At 43.4% G+C, this 22,213-nt stretch overlaps 1 protein-coding gene and 1 pseudogene across 10 annotated transcripts in view; one reads left to right on the top strand and one right to left on the bottom strand.

Annotated features, from left to right (window-relative positions):
* Window positions 1-22,213, bottom strand: part of Agap1 (ArfGAP with GTPase domain, ankyrin repeat and PH domain 1) — a 497,350-nt gene that overhangs the window by 159,161 nt on the left and 315,976 nt on the right. For all 10 annotated transcript variants that reach the window (XM_074072056.1, XM_074072060.1, XM_074072058.1 and 7 more), the window contains one exon: window positions 10,105-10,273. In XM_074072056.1, coding sequence (XP_073928157.1) covers window positions 10,105-10,273 — 169 coding nt within the window. The remainder of the gene's footprint in view (window positions 1-10,104; window positions 10,274-22,213) is intronic.
* Window positions 8,446-8,492, top strand: LOC141422889 (U7 small nuclear RNA; annotated as a pseudogene).

The raw sequence follows: 22,213 nt of genomic DNA, 5'->3' as shown, positions 1-22,213 counted from the left end.
TCATAAATGTAGAACGATAACCCCGGAGGTTTGGAGATGGAAAAATATAGATTACTTTGGAAAATTCTCCTCTGCCACAGCGGGAAAGAGACTATGGACTCCACTCTAACCCAGAAGGGCTGAGCTCTCCCAACTGAGGTTGAGGGCGGGCCACAGGTTCTGGAAGGCGGCTGGGCCCATGGCTGAGATCCAAGGCCTCTGCCTGCTCAGTTGCTTTCATGCTGCCTGTCCCACTGGTCTTCAAAGGATCATTTCAGCAGCAGAAGCACTATTCTCCACAAATCCATACTTTTGAGATGAAAAAAAAAAAGTTTTCTACAGCAACTTTTATTTACGTGTAGGTTACCATAGCAACATACAACTTGGTATCTCTTAACATCCCTCTTAGGTCTTTAACGGAGCTCATCCAGAACCCAGCTGCTTTCTCAGTTCTTACACAAAAGAACACTCCGTTTATAGTTCAAACAACTGAGGAAGGCTTCCTTAAATTGGAAGTATGATTCCCATTTATTTTTGGGCTAAATCCCAATGGCCACGATCATGTAACACTACCATGAGAACACGCCACCTGGAAGAAACAAAATAATGCTTAGCTCCCCATTTCTCACTGTATTCCACATGATGGGTAACGCTCGGTAAAATTTACTTACTGAAAAAGTAACTGGAAGATGACAAAACAATGAGAGGGTAAAAAGAAAGAGAAATAATGGTCTATGCCTCAAAGAGTTGACGTGAATGAGGGAACAACAGAACATGAATTTGCCTGGTCCTCAGTGGGAGGAGAGTATAAACAGGACACCCAACAGCAAGGGTGCATGGCTGTGGATGTGACAACACTTGCAAAGGGAAGATCTTAACATTAGTGTTTTTGAGTTTCAGATTTTGCTCACAACATATTATTTGCCCCCAAATTAGTAAATCATTAAAGAGTCATCAACACCCACTCCAAGCAAACCTGGTTTATGGAAGCACATACCAAACACCACTTGATTTTGGAATTTATTTTAAAGGAATTTTTTTTTATTAAATCTTAATAAGGTCTTCATTTTCAACTGAGCTTCCAAGTTGGCAGAAGGGTGTTCAGCAGAAGCATGCAATATACCAGAGGGTAGAACTCTGTATCTGTAACCTAAGTCCAAAGCGTGAGAAATTCCCCATGAGCAAGGTGGGCGGAGGAAGGCAAGGCTCTGGGGTTCATCCTGTGCCACTTCACAAACAGGCAGGGGACACGTGGACTGGCACTGCCCGCCTGTACACGGAGCTGACTCCAGAGTTATTAAAATGTTTTCTAGACCATTTGAAACTAAACAAAGAAAAACTTTGTTTCTCTGACACAACAACGGATCTCATTTTGATGCTGCGTCTTTTTTTTTAATAGCTATTACCACCGTAACAGCAGCTTAGCGACTCCACGTCTGCAGTGTGAGCAGTTTTGATAAACAGCCTCTACGGGCCACACAACGGGGATAATGTATCCTTAAGTACCGCCAATGAGCTGCCATTCTGCACAGCCAATTACTTCTGTGCGTCTGTCACTCAAAGGAAAAATGACTGAGCCCATTAGATCAAACCTCTGTCACTGTTCCTAATGCACTCTTAGGCCTCATTAATCTCCGGGAGCAGCAACAGAGCCGCCGGGGCCTCATCGCCTCCCCCGAACAGGCCCACGTGAAGCCTCTCATCTCGCCCCCAAGTGCACGCGTTAATCAAACTCTCCTTATTACCCCGTCCCTGTCACGGCGGAGAGCGCTCCCTCTTAAATGCTCTCATTATGACCCGTCTTTAGAGCTGGCTAAGTGGAGAAAAAGAGAGAGGGAGAGAGGAAGAGGACGAGAGAAAGAGGAGAGGAGAGAGCAAGTCCGATTCCATTAATATTCATGACAATAATTAGTATTCTGGGTCACTGAATATTCATGCTATTAGTTTGGTTTTTTATGGGTTTGCTGGATGTCCTGATTGCTGAAGTGTGGAGAAAACAGCATGGTTGAGACTTTAGACGTCAATGGCAGTTCAGTACTCAAAACACACTTGCCATCCCGCCCTCCCCCACCCCACCTCCGGAAAATGAGCTCCAGCCCTCCTGATGGCTGGACTGTTTCCAACCACTAGGGGCCCAGAGTGGGGGAGGCGGAGAAGAAGGAAGGGGCAAGGGTTCCTCTTACAGAGGTCTAGGCACCAATATGGATAGGACGAAAATATCTGTGATTGCAGAAACCAACAGAGATGCACTCTGGAGTCAGGAAGTTATCTATGGTCCCAGAACAAAGATGCCACAGTCAGGAGTCATAGAAAACAGTGATGATGGGTAAATGATGGGACTGGAGCGGGCCACGGAGATCCACGAACGTCGGTAACAGCATCTCCCCGCTGCCCCTTGTGGCCATGACGGTAGGGATGCTGTTGGGGGAGCACAGGTCTATGGGATCTCACCACATACTATGAGCTCTATGCAAAGACATCTACAGACTTCAAGGCATTTGAAAAACTAATTCAAAAACATCACTCTCCCACCTTCCTTTTAACGTAAGTATTCCCCTGAATTAACGATAGGTTTCTGTGGTTCGATTTTGTATTTCTGACTCCTTGGCGCCTACTCTTGGACATCTACTTCCCTGTTCTCTATTGAAATGTCAAAATCACTGTCAGAGCGAATATAGTCTGCATTCTGTTAAACAGTTTTATCAGCCTGGCCAAAAATTCATGCCAGAAAATACTTGTGGACATTTCAGCTCCTTTTCTGAAGTATACCTGAAATTAAAGTTGGGTAAACTCTCCCAAATGGGGCTGCTGGGAAATCCCCATTAGTGAGGCAACCTAAGTTCCATGCCAAATGGTGGAAATGCTGCTGCATGGATATCCTGAGTGGGGAGTGACCTCAGAGGAAGGGAAAGATGTGACAGAGAAAGGGGGAATTTGGTGAGGCCCCAATAAATAAACATCTTATGGATTCTTCTACTATTAACTTTTTTTTTTCTGGAGTAGATACTTAACTAATTTTTTCAAAAACTCTTTTAAGAGGGAAATGTCACGTATCCTGCGTGTTGTGTAAGGGCACATTTTTATATCTTCACTTGACTGTTAACAATTAAACTTTGCGTAGGCTTCTAGGTACACAGTGAAGGGAATACTTTCATAATCTTTTAAAATTCTGGACTGCTCTTGGAATTCAATACTCTGTCAGGTTTCTCATCCTCTGAAGGTAACACTGTTCTCCCACTTTGGATTTTTTTTTTTTTCTTAGAATTTTTCTTCTGTATTTTTACAGAGCTTCCTCTCCCATCCAACTTGGTATTTGACTCTTCAGATGTCCAGGTTCTCATATTGTCTTCTGTTGTATCTTTGATTATCAATGTTGCCTTTGTAGCATTTAGCCAGTCTATTTAATTTTTAGTTTTGTCATCTTTTTTCTTTAATTTCAAAGAATTCTTTCCTATCATCCAGTCATGTAATCTTTTTGTTTCATTTTACATGTATGATAACCTCTTAAATGTTTCTGAGCACAGCAATTGTAAATTCTTTTAAAAGTTGCTTCCCCCAAATTCTCACTCTTTTTCTTCCCATCAGTTGTCCCTTTGATCTTTCTTGTTTTTATTGCTGGTTCTCACAGACTACTTGGTTGTCCCTTCATTCTCATAAACAAGAGCATGTGGGTTGAAGTGGACATGGAGGGGTTTTCTCTGCAGCCTTGGAACATGGCTTCCTGAGGAAGGCTGCTATGGGTTCTGTGCGGGTGTGTGGCATGTGTGACCCACAGGGGGTCAGGCTGCCTTTCCATTTGTTTGTTTTCTCTGTGACTATAGGAGCTCTGAGTTCCTCAGTCTCTTTCCCTCTCTTGTAGGCATCAGCACCCACAGAAGACGCTCTGCTCTTCCTAGGCCTGCTTTCTCTCTCAGAAGTGATCCTTAGTACAGATGTGGCAGGAGTAACAGTGGCCCGCTCCTGTCCTCACTGCAGCTCCTGGGCTCAGCTTCTCTAAGTAAATTAGCTATTTTGGCAACATGCTTCTCCTCCTCTTTCCCAAGCCCATGGAAAAACCGGATCTTAAGATCAACACTTTTCCAGCCTTTCAATGTGTGAAACGCAGTCAGTATTCCATACAGGCTAACCACATCTGAAGGCTAGGAATAAAAGCCCCCACCCCCACCAGCAATTGATCCAACCGTCCCCTTTGTCTCCTTAGCACTTATCACTAGTGACAATGGTCTCACCAGTGTGCTTATCTTCTGACTCCTCCACTCCACTGGAGTGGTGGGCTCCTGGAAGGACAGTCTTGTACAGCCCTCCTCCACCAAGTCTACCAATTCTACAGAGTGTTAGCCATGGCTAGGAACACAGCAGACTCAGTGACAGTGGAGAATGGATTACATAGGAGGCAAACCAATAAGACATCCAAATAATTAAGTTGGTTGATAGTAATTAAGTCAATTTTGACAGAGAACTAAGCATTTAATATTTCAATTGGGAATGCGTTATGAAAACCGTGAGAAGAAACCAAACAGTTTTTCTAACAGGAATCCAGTAACATGGCTGCATTAAAAAAAATACTTGGAGCTTTCTTATACTTCACTAATTAGATAAGATAACAGACCTCTCCTCAAACAGATTATCCTCACTGCATCAAAAAATTATAAACAGAAGAGATTAACAAGACCAGTACAAGAAGTAAAAGAAGAAAACCACTAACTTTACTGAGGAGTATAAAATAAATTTGAATAAACTGGGAAAGAATCATGTTGCATGACAAGAACCTTACTACAGTAAAGATGTCACTTCCTCCACAATCAACCAACAGCTTGAAAGCAATGTCAATTAAGATGTGACTATCTGGTGTTGGGAGGGAGAAGGTTTTAAGTTATTCTGAAGTTCAGGTGAAAAATATACAGTGATCACAGCAGGAAAAGTGGAGGGTAAAAGAGAAATATTAAACGGTTCAACCACCAGATATAAACTGAGTCGTGACTGTAAGATAACATGGCAAACCTACATAAATTAAAGTGCTGTGGAAGTAAGTCAATGGAATGGACTTGGGCGTCCAGGACCACAGCTGATTTCAATACATGATTTAGTTGCATTATAAAGGAGAACTATCAGAGAAAGGACAATCAATTGTTTACTTAAATAAATGATTTACTTATACTTCCTGTCACATCACAGATAATGGACCCAAACGAATTAAAAGTGATTTAGAGGTTAATTATATTTTTAAAAAATGGAAAAATAACAAAACTGTTAAACTTAGAAATACACACATGTGGATTGTGATCTTGCTATTGGAGCCCAGCCATTAAGACCTGGGTCTGGGTTCAAATGCTCACCCTCATTAAGAGAAAAGGACAAGCAACAAAGGGTCATTAATGCTTGCTAAAAGGAAGATAAATGGACACACCAGAAACAAAACTAGGTTTTCTCTATTTTCCCCTTCTGCCTAGGGTCAGTGAGTTAGAAGAGTAAACTCTGGGACAATCATATCCAAAAGATACCACTCGATGCTGTCCCTTTGTGGTTGCTAAACTCCATTACCAGAGCCCCCAGATAAAAGGCCTGGCTCTGGGTCAGAATACTTGCCCACATTAAGAGAAAATGACATTTTATACATCTACATAAAATGGAAAAAAGGTCTGGTCAAAACTAGGGAGAGAGAAATCTGTGTCCATCTTTCCCACAGGAGTGTTACTACTTATAGGAAAGGTGTACAAAAGCCAGGAACTGTGCCTGTGTAGATAGCTGTGGTCCACTTAGGGAACCAGACATGGCCTTTCTCCTGATGCCAGGGCCCAGAGCCCAGGGTCCGTGGGAAGAGGTGTTTCCACTCTTGGCATAGTATTTCCTATAGGCACCCTAATTCTTAGGGTCCTCTAATCTTATTCCAGATTCATCAAAGGTTTTCCAAAAGTAGAAATCACAGATGATATGACTTATGATTTGACTACGTGAAAAAGCGAAAAAATCTCTATATGTAAGGCCATAAAATGTAAAAAGCAAGTAACAAACTGGGGATACATCTGAAAAGTATAAAATACTCATACCCTAACTTTACAAAGAGTTCTTCCATAGCAACAGAAGGCCAAGAACCTACTAAAAAAATGAGCAAAGGAAATTTCTAAATAATCACAACATAAGAAATACATATGACCAACAAACACGAGATGCTAAGCCTCACTACTGATGGAAGAAATAAAACAAACAAACAAAACAAAGCCCGGGATCTTTTTATGAGACTAATGTAGACTCTAAAGGTGCTAGTTAAAAGCCTCATTAGCAACGTGTAAAGTGAGAAAGCACATTCATGTTCCAGAAGCTGATTTATAAACATTTATCAAGACCTTCCCTTGGTTCCGCTGACTGAGTCGCTCTCCTTTTCTACAACAGTGCTAATGAGGGTGATGCATATATGGGTCAATGTGAATGGGACAGTTACTAGAAGCGAAGGCATAAAACACTGATCTAACTCAATAACACTGAGACAAGAAAAGGAATAAAAAAAGAAAAGAAAGCACAATGGGAAACAAACAATTCCAGTCAACCCAGAACTCTAAAAAACCAAAACAGCAGAATTCAAGTAAGTCAAGAGTGAAGAATTAGGTGAAACAGCTTATTAAAGTTGGAGCCAGCAGTGGGACAGTGCCTGTGTGATTTGGCATCCGGCCTTGTGAGAAAGCTCCAGGGAACTGAGGCAAAGGTCTCAGGACCAGAAGTCCAGAAAAATAATTGTGCTCAAGGTTCCCCAGATGGCTTTGTGTCCTTCAGATTTAAATAAGAAGGTTATTCTGTGTCCTTCTCCTGCCTCTCTGTTCCCGTTTTAAAAGAGACATAACAAAGAGTTAATTTTAACTGTGCTTCCTTGTACTAATGTAACCTTGACACATAACACTTGGCATGTTTTTTTTACCAAATGCTCTCTGTGAAAAAACAGCTGATAAAAACCAGTAGTGATCTTCAATAAAGTGGCTACTGAGCACAACTGGATAGTACCCCCCATCTTTTTCAGCTCCGATCACCCAGGTCCAGCTGATAAATGGCAACACTAAAATCACTAATACCTATCTTTAGCTAAAAGTCTATCATTTAAACATAGAATCAATACATTTCAGATTAAATTTGCTGTCGCAATTGCACATGAGAGCATTTCTTGAACAATTTTAAATACAGCAAACTCAATTTTCAAAGAGTAAGTTAGACTATTGCTATAAAACTCAAATCTAGTTAGGTGCTTTAATTTCTTACACAAGAAAGAATGTGCCATTTTGCTGTTTAATGGTCATGTTTAGGTCAACGTAAATAAAATTTCACAACAGGTGAGTGAAGTAGCTGGCTGCTACAGAAACACCTGACCCCAGCTTATTCCCAGAACCCGAGGACCAAGACAGGACATCACAGGTTGCTGATGTCTGAGGGTCCTCCCACTCTTCCTCACAGTGGCTAAGGACTCACCTGCTTGCTTGGTGATGGTGCAACCCTTTCATTCACATTATAGCATGGGTCTTCCAAACATAAGAGTGGGCATTAGAAAATGCCTTCTGAGAGCCAGGCATAGTGGCTCAAACCTGTAATCCTAGCTACTAGGAAGATGGAGATCAGGAAGATCAAGGTTCAAAGCCAACTTGAGGAAAAAGTTAGAGCTTTTAGATGATTCCATCTCAACCAACAGCTGGGCATGGTGGTGTATGCCCATCATCAGAGCCATGTGGGAAGCATAAATAGGAGGACCTCATGCAAAACACAAGACTTGATCCCAAAAATCAATAAAGCAAAAAGGGCAAGGGGGCATGGATCAAGTGGAACAGAGTCTTCCCAGCAAATGTGAGGCCCTGAGTTCAAACTCCAGTACCACCAAAAAAGAAAAGAAAAAGCCTTCTGAAGATGCATGCCTGGCTCCATTAAAGAAGAGGTACTACACCTATCCATGGGAAGTGGGGTGGTGGGTGTGTCTTTTGTATTTTCATCTTGCAATGCAACATTTTATTTTCCTTAGGATAAGGTGATAGTCATCAACAAAGAATGTGAGCTTCAAGATTAAGGAGTTTAAAATCCTCATTTTTACATATTCAACCCTTCTTGGACTCATCAGTGCTGTTCTCTTACCCTATTGGTGCCCAGAAAATTCCTATCCTCTTGAAACTCAGTGCATCCTCACGATCCTGAAGCTTGCCTCATCTCCCAGGTTAGAGCCCACCAAGTCATCACTAGATCCCATCCCCCCATGTGCCTGCTATGCCATGTTTACAATGTCTTCTTGTCTTTCTCCCCCACAAAAGGGTGTGTTTCTCTAGGAGAAGGATCATGTTTTTATTGATTTGTGTCCCTGGGGGTCAGGAGAGTGGCTGGGAACATTAGAAACTCAGTTAAGTGGCTGCATTTAGCCATTCCACAATGTGTTCATATTTTAAAACATCATATTGCATGTGGCAAATACATGTAATTTTTGTCAATTAAAAATAATTTGAAAAGTGTTACAGTTCTTTAAAATTTATCTAGCAGGTGTTCCGGCCCTTGCTAGAAAGGAAACTCAACAAATGTTTGTTGACTTGAATGAACAAGTGGACAGATGTGATGTGATGTGTGAGAAGGGAAGTGAAAAATGAGCTAGCCATAAGATAACTGCCACACACAGGAAATCTGGGGGCCAGGGATCCCATATCCATTGCACATGTAATTTCTGGAACAAAACAGGTGCTCAATAAACAGTTCTTGACTACATAAAAGAATAATGCAATATAATAAAGTAATAAGACTTACATAAAAATTAAAATAAATTCAATTTTAATAATCAAATTAGCTTCCCCACACCTTACTATAGAGTATTTTCTTCCTTGGGCAATGTTTTTCTCTCTTCTCACACAGCCAACCATCCTGACAGGGAAGTGTCACCTGTATTTTGGGAGAAAGGTCAGCAGGCCATGAGACCACACAAAACAACTTTCTCATCTTTCTGGAAGGAGCCAATGCCTCCCTTAGGAGAATCAAGTTTTGAGTTCAATGAGTAACCTCTGCTGGCATTTGTTATGCTTTGTCAATCTCCCTAGCAGATGTTATCTTACCTGACATTACAGCTGTGTCACACAAACAGGCCAGGTGATAAAGTACTGAGACAGTTCTTTATGCTGTCACCCAACACTATGCAACAGACACCAAGAGGCACTGCATGGTGGAACCCAGGCTGGCGATCCCCAAATTCCGACTCCTTTACATCACCCGGCTTTCTCCAACTGGTGATTCCCAACACTGTGCAGCCTGCACGATCCGCCTTTATCAGGACTTAACAGTTTGAGGAGCAGACCCAGGTATGGAGAGACTACTGCCACACAGAAATCTGTTCTGAGAAGACTGGGGAAAGTGGGAGAGAGGAAGGGGGCTTTTTGCTGGAGAAAACAAGGAAAATTCCTGAAGGTACTCGATGTGCTGAAGGAGCCTGAGCGCACCAGTGGGAGGACACCTGCCTCGGCACAACCATCTGCAAAGATTCTTCAATAAATGTGCATGGTCACACCACATGGCTTGCAACTGCACAAAGGGAGGAATTTCTAAACACACTGAATTTTGAGAAAACAAAATTAACCTTCTCTAATCCTGAATGAAAAAAACTCTTCTTTAAAAAGGAATAAAGGAAACTAAAGTTGCATTGGAGAATGACAAATGATAGTTAAAATATAAAACTGAGAATGTTTAAATTTTATATGTACACATACACACACGCATGTATATGTCAAATGGCTTCCTTTAAATCTTACTCCAAATAGTTTTCCACTTTTATAAAGAGCCACCAGAAATTAGTTCATCTCTGATATTTCTCTGAAAGTCCTTAAATACCCCATTTCTGTGTGAAATGGCTTTCAATACCGAGCCTTGGGGAAAGCCTATGGCTTTTAGTTTGTGCGGCCGAGCAGAGACTCAAACGTGTTACCGTTTGCTTGCAGATATTCGCAGAACCCAAAGGTGTGAAGGAAATGGGCAGCCACAGAAGGGCTGTGTTTTCTAAACCTGTACCTGGAACGTGAAAGCTAACATCTCCACTTAGCCTAAGGAGTTCACCTTGGTCCTCGAGCCAGACACCGACTACTGCTGCTGTGATACTGCCTTCGTTTGGTGCGTCTGCCATGAGCTTACCTGAATTTGGCGAGATGTGTAAACTGCTCAAGTCCTTGGACAGGCCATTGGTTTTGGGGCTGGAGATGGGTGCGCAGGCTGACGTGGCACGGGGTGGCCTCTTCCCTGGGACTTTCACCGTGGTTCTCAGGAGATCAATCTCCTTACCATGAACATTCTGCATGTAATCCTGTTTAAAATGTTAAACATCCAAGAGAGATTAAAAACAGGACTTCTACAGTCTAGTAACAAGGTTCTATCAGATGTCATGAGCTATAACCCTGTGACCCTTCCACTGTGGAATGCATTTTGAAAATAATGAGGTTTATATCTATATGTGGGTAGCATCACCAACGATATTTAAATCTGAGTTTTGTGTCTGTGTCCTGAACTAACCCAGAACTTAAAACACAGAACAATAAAGTAGATGTTTCCCTCCAAGGGGATTAGAAATAGTGTACACACAAAGTCCTGTTTTTTGAGATCCCGCACATCAGGAACCTGCGCCCATCCTGTAAAATCCAGTTAGATTCTAGGGACTATGACACTATTTTATAATAACCTTTCCATCAAACCTCTAGGTAAGACTGAAGCGATCTGATGGGAGCTCAGCAAGCTGTCTGCAAAGGTCAAGTGTTTAAGGATTGGGACCATGTGAGGGACGCGCGCTAAGTTCGAGGTGGCTGTCTGAAAGTTGGACCCTGAACAGGAATGTGTATCAGTCAGTCTCTGAATACTGGGTATCTCCAAGCAGTTCACTCAAAAACACTCTTGCTCTCTGCACCTTGGAAGTACCAGAGGAAAGCCTACGCGATGAAATTCTCCATGGGAGTCACTTAACAACTCACTTGAAGCAAAACAACACCTGGTGAATGGTTGATGGGTGGGGGAGGGAGAGGTGAAAAGGCAATTGCTATGGTTTGGACAAGAATCCTCCAGATGACCATGTCAGTCTGTGGTGCTACAGCTTGGTGGTAAAACCCTTAAGAGGAGGGGCTTACTGGGAGGAAGTACGTCCTTTGGGGAATGTCCTTGAAGCAGATGCTGGGATCCCAGCCCCTTGCCCTCTGCTTCCCTGCTACTAGGAGGTGAACAGGTCTCTTTCATCACGTGCCCCTGCCACGATGTACTGTGTTGCCACAGGTTCAAAGCAACAGGGCCAAGCAACCTTGCACTAATGCCTGTGAAACCATGAGCCAAAACAGACCTTTCCTACTTGGAAGTTGATCAACTCAGGTAAACTTTGTCACACTAATGGAAAGTTGACTGAACCAGCGATTGAGGGCCAGGGTGAAGGGCCTACTGGTGAAGTAGGGTACACTATGATGCATCGCCATCATCATCATTAGGTGTTCCTGCTGCTGCTGCTGTAATAAGGCTCCTTGTCTGTGGACACAGTATTTTATATACTCTGGGCACATACTAATCAATATCACATACTATGAAAGGACATATTCTAAATCAGTGCTCTATAAATAACATTTCAAGTGTTTTAAGACTAAGCAGGAAGTAAGTATAACATCTTATCTTGAGAGAGATGTGGGGAAGTCATGGTTTATGGGAAATAGGAAGAGGACATCCAGATTCCACCAGGTGGAGGGTTGGGAAAGATCTCTAGGCCATCAGTAACAGGTAGGCTGCTGACAGAAGAGATGAGTGAAAGGAGTCAAAGGTCAAGATTCCAACTCTGATCCAGGCAGAGTGGTGAGATGAGCTGCCCTCTCAGCCCCACGTGCAGGGGAAGGCTGGGGTGTAAAGAATGCTGACCTCACCCTGTGGACCATGCAACTAATGGGGAGAACCTCCATGAGGTGAGAGCACGGCCACACTGGGGGGAGACACTGGAACAGGAGGTTTTCCAAGCACTAGTTCCCTGGAGGAGAAGATGCCTTAAGTCCCTGGTGACTTCCTGGGTTCAGAGCACAAACAGCCAACTCTGGGTTCAGGACAAAAGCTCAAAAAGCCAAGGTCAGAAGTCATTCCACAGCAGGGCCAAGGGTGAGGCCTGGGGGCCTCAGTAGAGCATAAGCTAGAGGGAAGGTACTGGCTGTGCACACCTGACGTTAGCCCAGGGAGGGGGCCAGCAGCAAAGGCACACTGATGTCCATAGGGTGGGCTGGCCAGGGTTAGCCATTACTACTTGTGAATAGAGTCCACAATAAGTTGGAAGGAGAAGGTTGTCTCCAGGCTGGAAATAGCAAAGTGACTTTGCAATCCCCTAACTTAAGACTCCACATCAATAATAAGATGTCGGGCTCCCCCAAATAGAATCTAGTATGAAAAATGCTATGGCTTAAAGAATGTGGGCCAAAGATGGAATAAAAAAGGTATTACCACCAAATCAGACTGAAGGATGAGGGAGACTGGGAGAGGACTCTGGAGATGGAGCTCAGCATTGAGGATGGCAAAAGAAACGATCATCAAAGAAGAAAGTGATCAGAATATGTGGACATATTTCTACCATACTGAGGAAGCTTGCAGTCCCAGAGACTTTTAGCAACCATTTTGTAGCCAAAGAAAGAAGAAAAAAAAAAAGAAGAAAGTGATCTTTGCTAGTGCAGGTCATTTAAAAAGAGGCTGTTCTTAAGAATCTTTAATGTACTCCCATTAATATCCAGCAAAAATATGCAACCCCAAGTTTCAAAACCAAAGTTAATGCTTGTAAGTAATGAATTCCTTCTTGCATAGTTACTCCTTTAAAAATATCAACTTGCTATAAGTTTCTCCTTAACAAATTAAAATACAATAACAGGAGTGTAATTGAGCATTTATTGCTTATGAGCTCTAAAATGAGGCTAATCAGAGAGTGACTAAGCCTCAGCGTGGGCTCTTCTAATAGGCATGTCTCAACATACAATAACCAGGATATCTTATTTAAAATTATTATAGAAATGTAGCGAGCTTGCTCTCTGGATCTGAAAGCACCAAGGGAAGACATTTATCTTGAGCTCAGCATGGGCTGGGGGATCTGTTTTCTTGCTTGAGTTAGGCACTGAAACTTCAGAAGAATTGGCTGCAAAGAAATCAGAACACCAGTTTGGCAATTCCGATATCTGAAGCCCCTAAAAAAAGGTAAAAGCTTCCAACATGCATTTCCTAGTCAATAGAAGTCCTCCAGCCTGACACAGTGTAGCCAGGCAGGTTGCAGGTCCTGGTTGTGACTTCCAGCCTCTCCCAAGAGAAACCACAGGGAGTTTTGCATTTCTGAAAGGACTCATCCTTTTCACCTCTCGCCAGCTTGGTACTTGAGGAATTAAAGCTGAAGTCACTAAACAATGTTCTCTCCTCAGAAGCAGAAGGGGACATGCAGACCCTGGGTGGGTATGAGGTGGGGACCTCGCTGGGTAAAACAAAGACAGCAAGCTTGATTTTGATATGCAAATGCTACCGAGGCTTCTCTTCTCCATGTTAGTTGTAGAAAATGCTGATCGAAGATAAAAGAGCAAAAAACCCTTTAACAAGGCATGAGGGTAATTCAAAGCCAAGTACTTTTAAACAGCACTTAACAAGTCCCTGGGGTCCACTCAAGAGCCAGGCCCCCCAGAGGTGCCATCTCCTGCCCCTCAACAGCTTGAAAAAGTAGTAATTGCAAACCTATTTGCATTTTTCTTCTCAACTTGTCCATGCTCTTCGCCACACGGATTATTTTTTCCAAGCAGGCACCTGAGCAAGGGGACCTGTTTCTGAACACGCCAACAGCTCACTAACCGTGCCTTGCCGTCCCCCCCGCACCCAGCTCCTGCACCTTTGCCATCCCTTGTTTTTTACATTTCGCTGCTAATTATGTTGCATCTATTGCCGTACACTTAATTAGCTGCATTAATGTGATTTCTTTTCACATAGTCAAGCAATTAAGAGCTATGATTGAGTTTCATTCAATTAGCCTCAACAAACATGCTAATTGATGTCCCAGATGCAAATGAGGTGCAATGAGAGAAACCTGCTAGCAATTGAGAGCCCTGTCAGAGACCCAGAGCTCTCAGCTTGCTGACAGAAGCACAGCTTAACGTGGCTCCCGCCTTCTGTGGGGCAGCTTCAGGAGGACGAAGCAGGGCCATTAGCGCCTTCTGCACCAGATCACTCCTGATACCGGGAATTAATTGATTCGCTGCTGTACGATGTTGTCCTAAACTTCACAGTTATGTGTTCACAGCACTGGGAGGTTACCAAGTGGTAATACTTTGCTCTGGCAAGCAGCGTGGCACAGGGTCATCATCAGCATACGGCACAAGGCTACCCAGACACATACAAGAATTCTCCCCAAAACTACAAAGCAATCCTGGCCATCTTGGGCCTGTACGTGTGAGATGACCTGTGAGGTTCTCAGTAAATGGGGAGTTCATCTTCGTCAGCTCTGGGGCATCTGGCACTTGAGTTAAGCTCAAAATACAGCAATCCATCAACAGTCCCTAAAAATACTCTTACTGTATTGATTCTCGGTGCCTTGCATCGGGAGGTTCCCTTTGGCTGTCTGTGAAAGATGGTTTGCTGATGTGTTTGTAGGGTACCAAAAACAGTTAACAAGATCTTCAAGCCATACTGAAATGCATAAAGTGTATGATTGGCATCTCAAAAGTAGAATTTGAGCAACACACACAAGGCTTCGGAAACGTGATCGCTGAAACTCGACTTTGAGTACAGATGATATAATCAATACGCAGACGTTTTAAAGGAATTAAGGTGCTTATAATCAAATGATGGACAAGTGATCTCTGTTCCAATCAGGTTTTTCTAATATGTTCTGGTTTCTAACTAAACACTATGTGTTAAGTTTAATATTGCATATCAACACGAAATACTTCAAGTTTAGATAATGCTTCAGGCATGCTGAAATTTGTGTTTTATTTTTTTGGCACAGCCAATCTGACTGAGCTTTATCACTTTCCACCACTTGGCTTAACACTGCTCAATCATGACCCTCAACGTGCTAGTGGGTGGGGTTACGAATTCAACAAAATTTTCAGAAAAAATTCCAAGATATGATTTGCCTGTGTATCGTTGTCTTGAAATTTGTTTTGAAGGTACAAAAGTGATGGGGGGGGCGGTGATGTAAAAAAGCTGGTGTCTCAATCTGAAGTCAGGCGGTGGACTGTTCACGGTTCTGCTCACCAAGTGAAAGAAATAGGTTTCCCTTGTGAATGTTCATAATAAATGAACCAGCAAAAACTACTCCATGGTTTTAAGATTTCAACCTGAGTTCGTGTCTTTTCTGGTTTTCTGAGTGCAGACACGGCAAGTATGCATGAAGCCCTCCTGGTGGAGACTGGGCTAGGGCTGCCTCACACAAAGGCGGCCGTCTCTGGAGTTGCCAGCTGAACTAGCCCCTTTTTTGGTGGCACATTTTCACTTGAAAGAATGACTATGCCATGCACAGACTAACTACGATTACCAAGTCCTGTGTAAACTGCAGATATTTTCTTGAAAAATGAACAAAGTGAACTCTTTAAGGGAAACAGCTGACAGTATTTGTGGCAAATGACAACATTTGAGAACTTTAAAAAAAAAATCAGAATCTCTCACTATGAGCTTGACATCTTCCAAATGCTTAGGAACTGTCCTAAGAAGGCTGGTAGTGATATTAATGAGTACATTATTTGGATGCTACATGATGAAAAGTATCCTTGTTTAGAAATCTGCGCCCTTCATTTCAAAAATACTGTTTTATTGAAATGACTGGTACATGATGCCACACGCATGCAAGATCATCCGAGCTCAAGTCAGTTCACAGACTTCAACGTGGCAAAAGAAACATTTAGTGATACGGTTTCACGCTCCACACTGCATGGCTAAGCGTTCAGTCACCTGCCGAGTTCTGGTTTAGTACGGAAGAGGAACAGCCATGATTATCTGAAATGGCTCTTAAAACATGTCTCCCTTTTTCACTATGTATCTGCACATGCAGAGATTTCTTTCATATACGTGAGCCAAAACAACACATTGCTACAGACTAAAGCAGATAGGTGAATCTTGCTCTCATATCAAGCCAGGTATCAAAGAGATCAAAAACTCTTAAAATAATGTTACTCTTCTTATAATTTTGCTTTTTCATAAATACCACCTTTAACGTGCTTTATTATTTTAAATGAATTATAGTCATACCTTAAAATTTTCTGTTACAATTTCTAACATCAATGGACAAAGTCCACATAAGTGAAAGCTCTTCAGGACTTCTCTATAATCCTGCAGAAGGAAAAGGAGTACTGAGTCCCGAGTCTAGCTAATGTGTGAAAACCAGCCAGCAGCTCTGCATGACTTTACACACACGGCTCGGGGGAGAGTATGGGATTTGGGCCTTGCAAAGATAACACAAATGTGTGTGTTTTCCACATTTGTTTGTCTACTTCTGGAGGAAAAAGAATGACTCATTGCTCCCTATTTTCACCACACGTCATGAATATCCAGGTTCAGAAATGAAGCAGTAGTTCATGAAGTAGGTCCTATTTTTAAAAACTCTCACTTCTGGGCTCAAAAAAAAAAAAGTATGTAAGAGAAACCATTGTTAGATGCCAGGCTATTCCTAAATCCCATTTAATATGATTTTCAAAGGAAACTAATCCATGAAGACATAGATAGCCCCTTCCGTTCAGAGAGATCAAGCAAATGTTCAAGGGCACCATGTCTGAATAATAAACAATGGCCTCATACATAGTCACAAGGTACAGAGGGAAGACCACTCCTAAAAATACGCGGAAACATTGGGAAACTGTGAAGAACCTTCTGCCACATCCTTTCAGATCATACAACTCAAAGAAGACAATTTCTCCTTCTCTCCAAAGGACCACAGTCACAATAGCAAGGTAGGAGGCAGCTTCAAAGAGAAAAAATTCTATGAGAAATAATTTTGTTTCCCAAGACAGCCAACGGGATTCCAGCGCTTCACTTTTAAAACTCCCTTCATGAAGACTGAGGCCTGCAAGCGCACAGAGTGTGACCCGTGGCCATCGCGTGTAAATCGGAGGGCTAATGGTGACTAAGGCAAAGCACTGGTAATGAGACTTTGCTCTTTGTTTAATAAATGCTTTATTGGGTCTGGATAATTATGTCAGATGTGGTAAAAAGAGAAAGCTGATGGAGTGGTTGCCGGGGCCAATGGGTAACTCCCACACTTCAGCTGGGGAGAAGCTCTCCAGGCAGCAGGCCGCTGTGCCTGGCATCCAACATTTGTGGGGTTAAGTCCAACAACAGCCCATGGGGAGAGGTTATTATGATATAAATCAAAATAGCAGAAAATTTCAAATTGAAGTACAGATATCCCTCTTGCTCCTTGATTGTATCTGTCTTGATTGACCTCGTATACAGAGCTTCACAATGCAAGAAAGGCTTTTCTCATTTTAGGTTAGATTGGATACTACCCAGTTGTAACCCATGAGTGCTCAGACTTAGCCTGCACAAGACGAATGCTTTGGCTCCGAAGACAGGCACGAGCGAATTCCACTACGGCCAATGTCAAGGGCCGGTGCTGGCCTCTGTGAGCCTAGGACGTCAGCATTTAAATATGGCAGAGGGGGATGTTCGCAAGTCTGAGATGTGGAGAAATGTCTGCCATAGTGGCCAGCCAGTCTGGATGGCTTTACAACTTCAGGTTTCTTGGGATGAACTGGCCAGAAAATGCAGCACTAAAAAAAAACAACAAAAAAAACTCCAGAAAAGCAGTCCTTTAAGACAACGGCTCACACACAGCTGTGTGAGGACACTGACGGTTGCCGTGCCTGCCTCTGCCATCTGACCTGAGGTAGCACAGAAAACTCTCGCTCATTTTCTGTCCACTGCAAATCTTAAGTACTTCTCATTTTTAAGTGTCGTGTAGGCATGTTTAGAAGTCTATTTCTGCATCTTTCCACACGTTGCTTTCACAAGAATTATTGTTTCTCTAACTCCCCTGCCCACTAAGGCAGCTTACAGCATTCTATATCAGGTTTGATTCAAATGACTGGCAGTCACTTCACCAATTACCACAGTCTTCTGATTTCCCAAATGAAGGGAGTCTTGGGAAAACAACACCGGGCTTTCTCCTGATCAGAGGAGACGCTGATAAGAGCCCCAGGATGGAGGAGAGTGCTGGGGCCCCCATCTCTACTTCGTCATATGGTGCGTGCTTGGGGCCTGTTGTTTCATCAGCCTGGTGTCCATGTCCATGTCTCCAGAAATAACGGTAACAGCAGTTGCTGCCTCACGGGATTATTGTGGGATTAAGTGAGATAATGCATCAAGTGCTCAAGAAAGTGAAGAGCTCTTAGTGAATACCGCTTCTCACTATTCTTGCCCGATAAAAATACTGAAATATGTTCCCTCTGAGTTTATGTGGCTATTTCCTGGACGAAAGGTGTTGTTTCCAACTTGAGATAGGGATTCTGATGTGATAAGCCATTAGGGCTGACCTGCAAAGCTATTTTTCACTGTGCCACATAGGGGAAAAAAAAAATGTGTCCTTTGCGAACCCATGGCATTTCCTCCTTCTCCCCTCCCCCTCCTGTTTCTAGTGGGGGAGGCATGGACACGCAGTCAGACATTTTTATTGCGAAATGCCGTCTGGAAAAGATGCAAAACAAAATTGCTAAAATGCAAGGGAGAAAAACTAAGAGGGGAAAACAAAAGGCCCCCTTCCCTTTGCTTATTGAGTTCAAAGGCATAACAGGCAGCACCCTGCAGCAAACGGGAAGCTACACTAATTTTAAAGCCATAAAACGCTATCAAGTGCCCTGCGGGGCAGGACTGCTCTGAAGCTCGTGGCACCTAAATAAGACATGGTTCATTTACTTCGCAGCTTAGCCTAATGTAATCATCAGCGGATTCTTAGCCTAGAGTTGTAACAGGCAAATAGCCGACGCAGAGGCAGCCCTCCCAGCCATGGAGGGGCCGCGGCTAGATTGCTGCTGATTACAAAATTTTTCAGTTTTGACAAGCACTTAATGAACATAAATCGCACCTTGATTGGTTTCCGTTTGGGGCCACAGGCACACCTGAGAAGGAACAGGCCTCTCCAGCTCCACCTCGCCTTACCTTGCAAGACCCTAGCAACAAGCCGGCAATCAGGTCACGAGCCATAGAAGGAAATATTTATAAAATATCATAATGAAATTCAATTTCTTAGGAGAAGTGAAAGAACATTTCCTCACTACCCCCCACGGCCACCCTCTCCCACTGAGACCTCGGCTGTGACTCACTGTCACAGAGGAAAACAGGGGGTTTTGATTTATTTACCTTTTGCAAGAATTTCTGGCCGCAATTTGTAACACTAAAAGGCCAAAAAAAAAAAAAGAAAACAAAATGATACAAATTGGGTACAAAGGATGGCCCTTGCTGTGTGAGACGTGGTGCTGTGTAACGACAGGGCGATGATGTCTCATGGACTCCTCTAGAAGCTTAAAGAAGTAAGCTCTCAAGATGCATGGGCCGAGGCACCCACATATATTCACCGTTTCCTCATCTTACTTAGAAAAGCAAGAAGGCGGGCTTTTCCAACTCAGAAAAGAGGTTAGGTAGTCTAGTTTATTAGTCGGCTTAGTTTTTATAAGAACCTGAAGACCATTTTATCTAGTCTCACCCTACCAAGCAAACACTATCTTGTCAACATTAAGACAGCCTGAACTGTAGTATGGATGAATTTTGGACATTTTGTTTTTAAATCCTAAATACCTTCCAAACCCTGGGGGTATATAAAGTAAGCGAGGAACTCCATGGACAAAATAAGGATTTGATAAAGAATCTACATCTGTGTGTACAGCAGGAGACTCCCAGGCCAAAGCCCAGCCAAAGCTGTGGACATTCCCTGAAAACACTTGTGCTCTCGTGGCAGCATCATCCATGGGTTTGGAATGCAGACGGATGGCAGACACAATTTATATACTTCCTCAAATAACTTGGATGAATGACAATCTTTTCCAGGTCACCCACAGCAAAGACAGAAAGTGTCGCCTTCACCCCAGGAAAGCCCACAGGACCACAGGGCCGCTGAGTGGTGGTTTTCATGCCACAGGGCTTCTGGATCCCATGCAGGTTATTAAACCTCTGTTTTCATCATGCTCGTGACTGGGCCAACAAGTGTCTCATTGGTTTCTCTCAATCAGAGCCCAGGTGGTTTTACACAGTCCTCCCGTGGTACGGATCTTCAATTGAAGACGTCACGTTCCCAACAGGTAATTTTATGCTGTCTACTGTAGCGCTACTCACAATAGCCAGGAGGTAGAAGTAACCCACTGTCCACCAACCAATTGCGTGGATAAACAAAATGTGGTCTATATGCACACAATGGGTACATGGAAATTCTGACATATACCACAACATGGATGAACGTTGGGGACACTGTGCTAGGTGAAATATGCCAGACACACAAAGACAAATGCCATATTACTCCACTCACACGAGGTCCCCAGAGTAGTTACGTGTATGGACACAGAAAAGGGAATGGGGAATTAGTGTCTAATGGGCACAGAGTTTAGATTTTGCGGGATGAAGAAGTTCTGGAGACTGGTAGCATGATGATGAGGTGCACAGCTGTGCATTTAAAAATGGTTAACTTTTTCTTTTGACACTGCTGGGGATAGAACCCAGGACCTGGTACATGCTAGGCAAATGCTCCACCACTGAGGTACATCCCTAGTTCATTAAAAATGGGTAGGATGGAGAATTTTGTATTTTACCACAAATAAGAAGAAAACCCAAAGCCCCTCAAACCCCCATCCTGCCACAAATTCTTTCTTCATTCACAACAAATGGAGCTGTGACATTTTTCTGTGGCTTAAGAGCATTTTCCTGTGGCTTCAGGAAGTCTAGCCCTATAGACTGGAGGAGAGGCCCAGTATGTGAGCTCGCTGTGACCTCATCCAATTCATCCATCCATCGCAGACATTAGGGATGTGACAGGATCCACAAAGTCTCTGGCCTCAAGGAAGTCTCAGTGTTGTGGGAGAATTAGTCCTTGCAAAAACCTTAGAGAACAGAGAAATGACTCCATAGAGCAAGGTGAAGACATTCCCAGCAGGGTATCCAGACAGATCTGGTGAAGGACACTTCAAAGAGGAGAGGACAGTTGAGATTGGTTTGGACTGACAAGCAGGAGAGCATCTGGCAAAGAGGTGGGGCAGAAAAGAACGCTCCCAGCAGAGGCAGCTGCGTTTCTCAAAATCTGGAGGCCAGAGAATGGCAGGTGTGAGACACTAAGAGGCAATGAAGGCCTGGGGAGGGACGAGAGGTGACTGCGGAGGTAGGCTGGGGTCAGAGCCTGTTATGTCACATCAGGTAACAGGGACACCATCCGAGGGATAGTGGAAATCTGTATGGCAACATGTGAGGGATTTAAATGGAGGGAAATGAATGAAAACACGATGAGAATTCCAAGGTGCAAGTCAAAAGCAACGTAGGAATGATTACGGGTCTCTGTACAGGTGTCGGGCTGTGGAAAATGTTATGACAAGTGCCACTTTAGCTGAACTGAGAGAAACAGAAGTCTACAATCAGGGTGGTAAGGAAAGTTTAGAAAAGCTCGTCCATAAGTGACTTCTGAAGTCTTTCTTGACCAATTCTGAGGGAGGGTTGAAGAGAAAGCCGGCAATGAAGAGGAGAGGAGCCAGCCCAACAACTGCAGTGTATTTGACCATGAGAGGCTCTGCGATGTGTACATGTACTGAGTCAGTCCCTTGGCCCCACAAAGCTGCCTGAGGGGCCACTGACACAGGGGGATGGGAGGAACAGTGGCAGGCAGGATCAGAAACCACAACTCAGGCCTGAGTTCTGTACTCTTCCCACCTGCATGCTTGATGGACTGGCCTGAGAGAGCTGGGCTACACCTTGAGAGTCAAGGAAGGAAGGCGCAGCACGATGGGAGGAGATGAGGAAGATCAGGGTCCTGCAGGGATCAACGCACCTTTACTTCACTCTCTGTATAAAGCAAACTGACATGCTGTCGTGCCCAGAGCTACGTGTGAGGGTGAACGTGTGGTCCCATGTGTTCATTCACAAGGTATTTTTATATCAGTAGTCAACTGGAAGCTCCCTCAAATACTATCATGGTGTGTTTAGCTTTCCATCACTGTGACAAATACTTGAGGTAAATCAAGTTGAGAAGAGGAAAGGTTTATTATTTTGCCTCACTTTTTCAGTCCGTGGTTGCTTGGCCCCACTTTGGCCCTGT

This window comes from Castor canadensis, chromosome 4 (assembly GCF_047511655.1).
Source record: "Castor canadensis chromosome 4, mCasCan1.hap1v2, whole genome shotgun sequence".
Lineage (NCBI taxonomy): Eukaryota > Metazoa > Chordata > Mammalia > Rodentia > Castoridae > Castor > Castor canadensis.
Note: the sequence above shows the minus strand (reverse complement) of the source record. Positions and strands in the feature narration are given on the sequence as shown.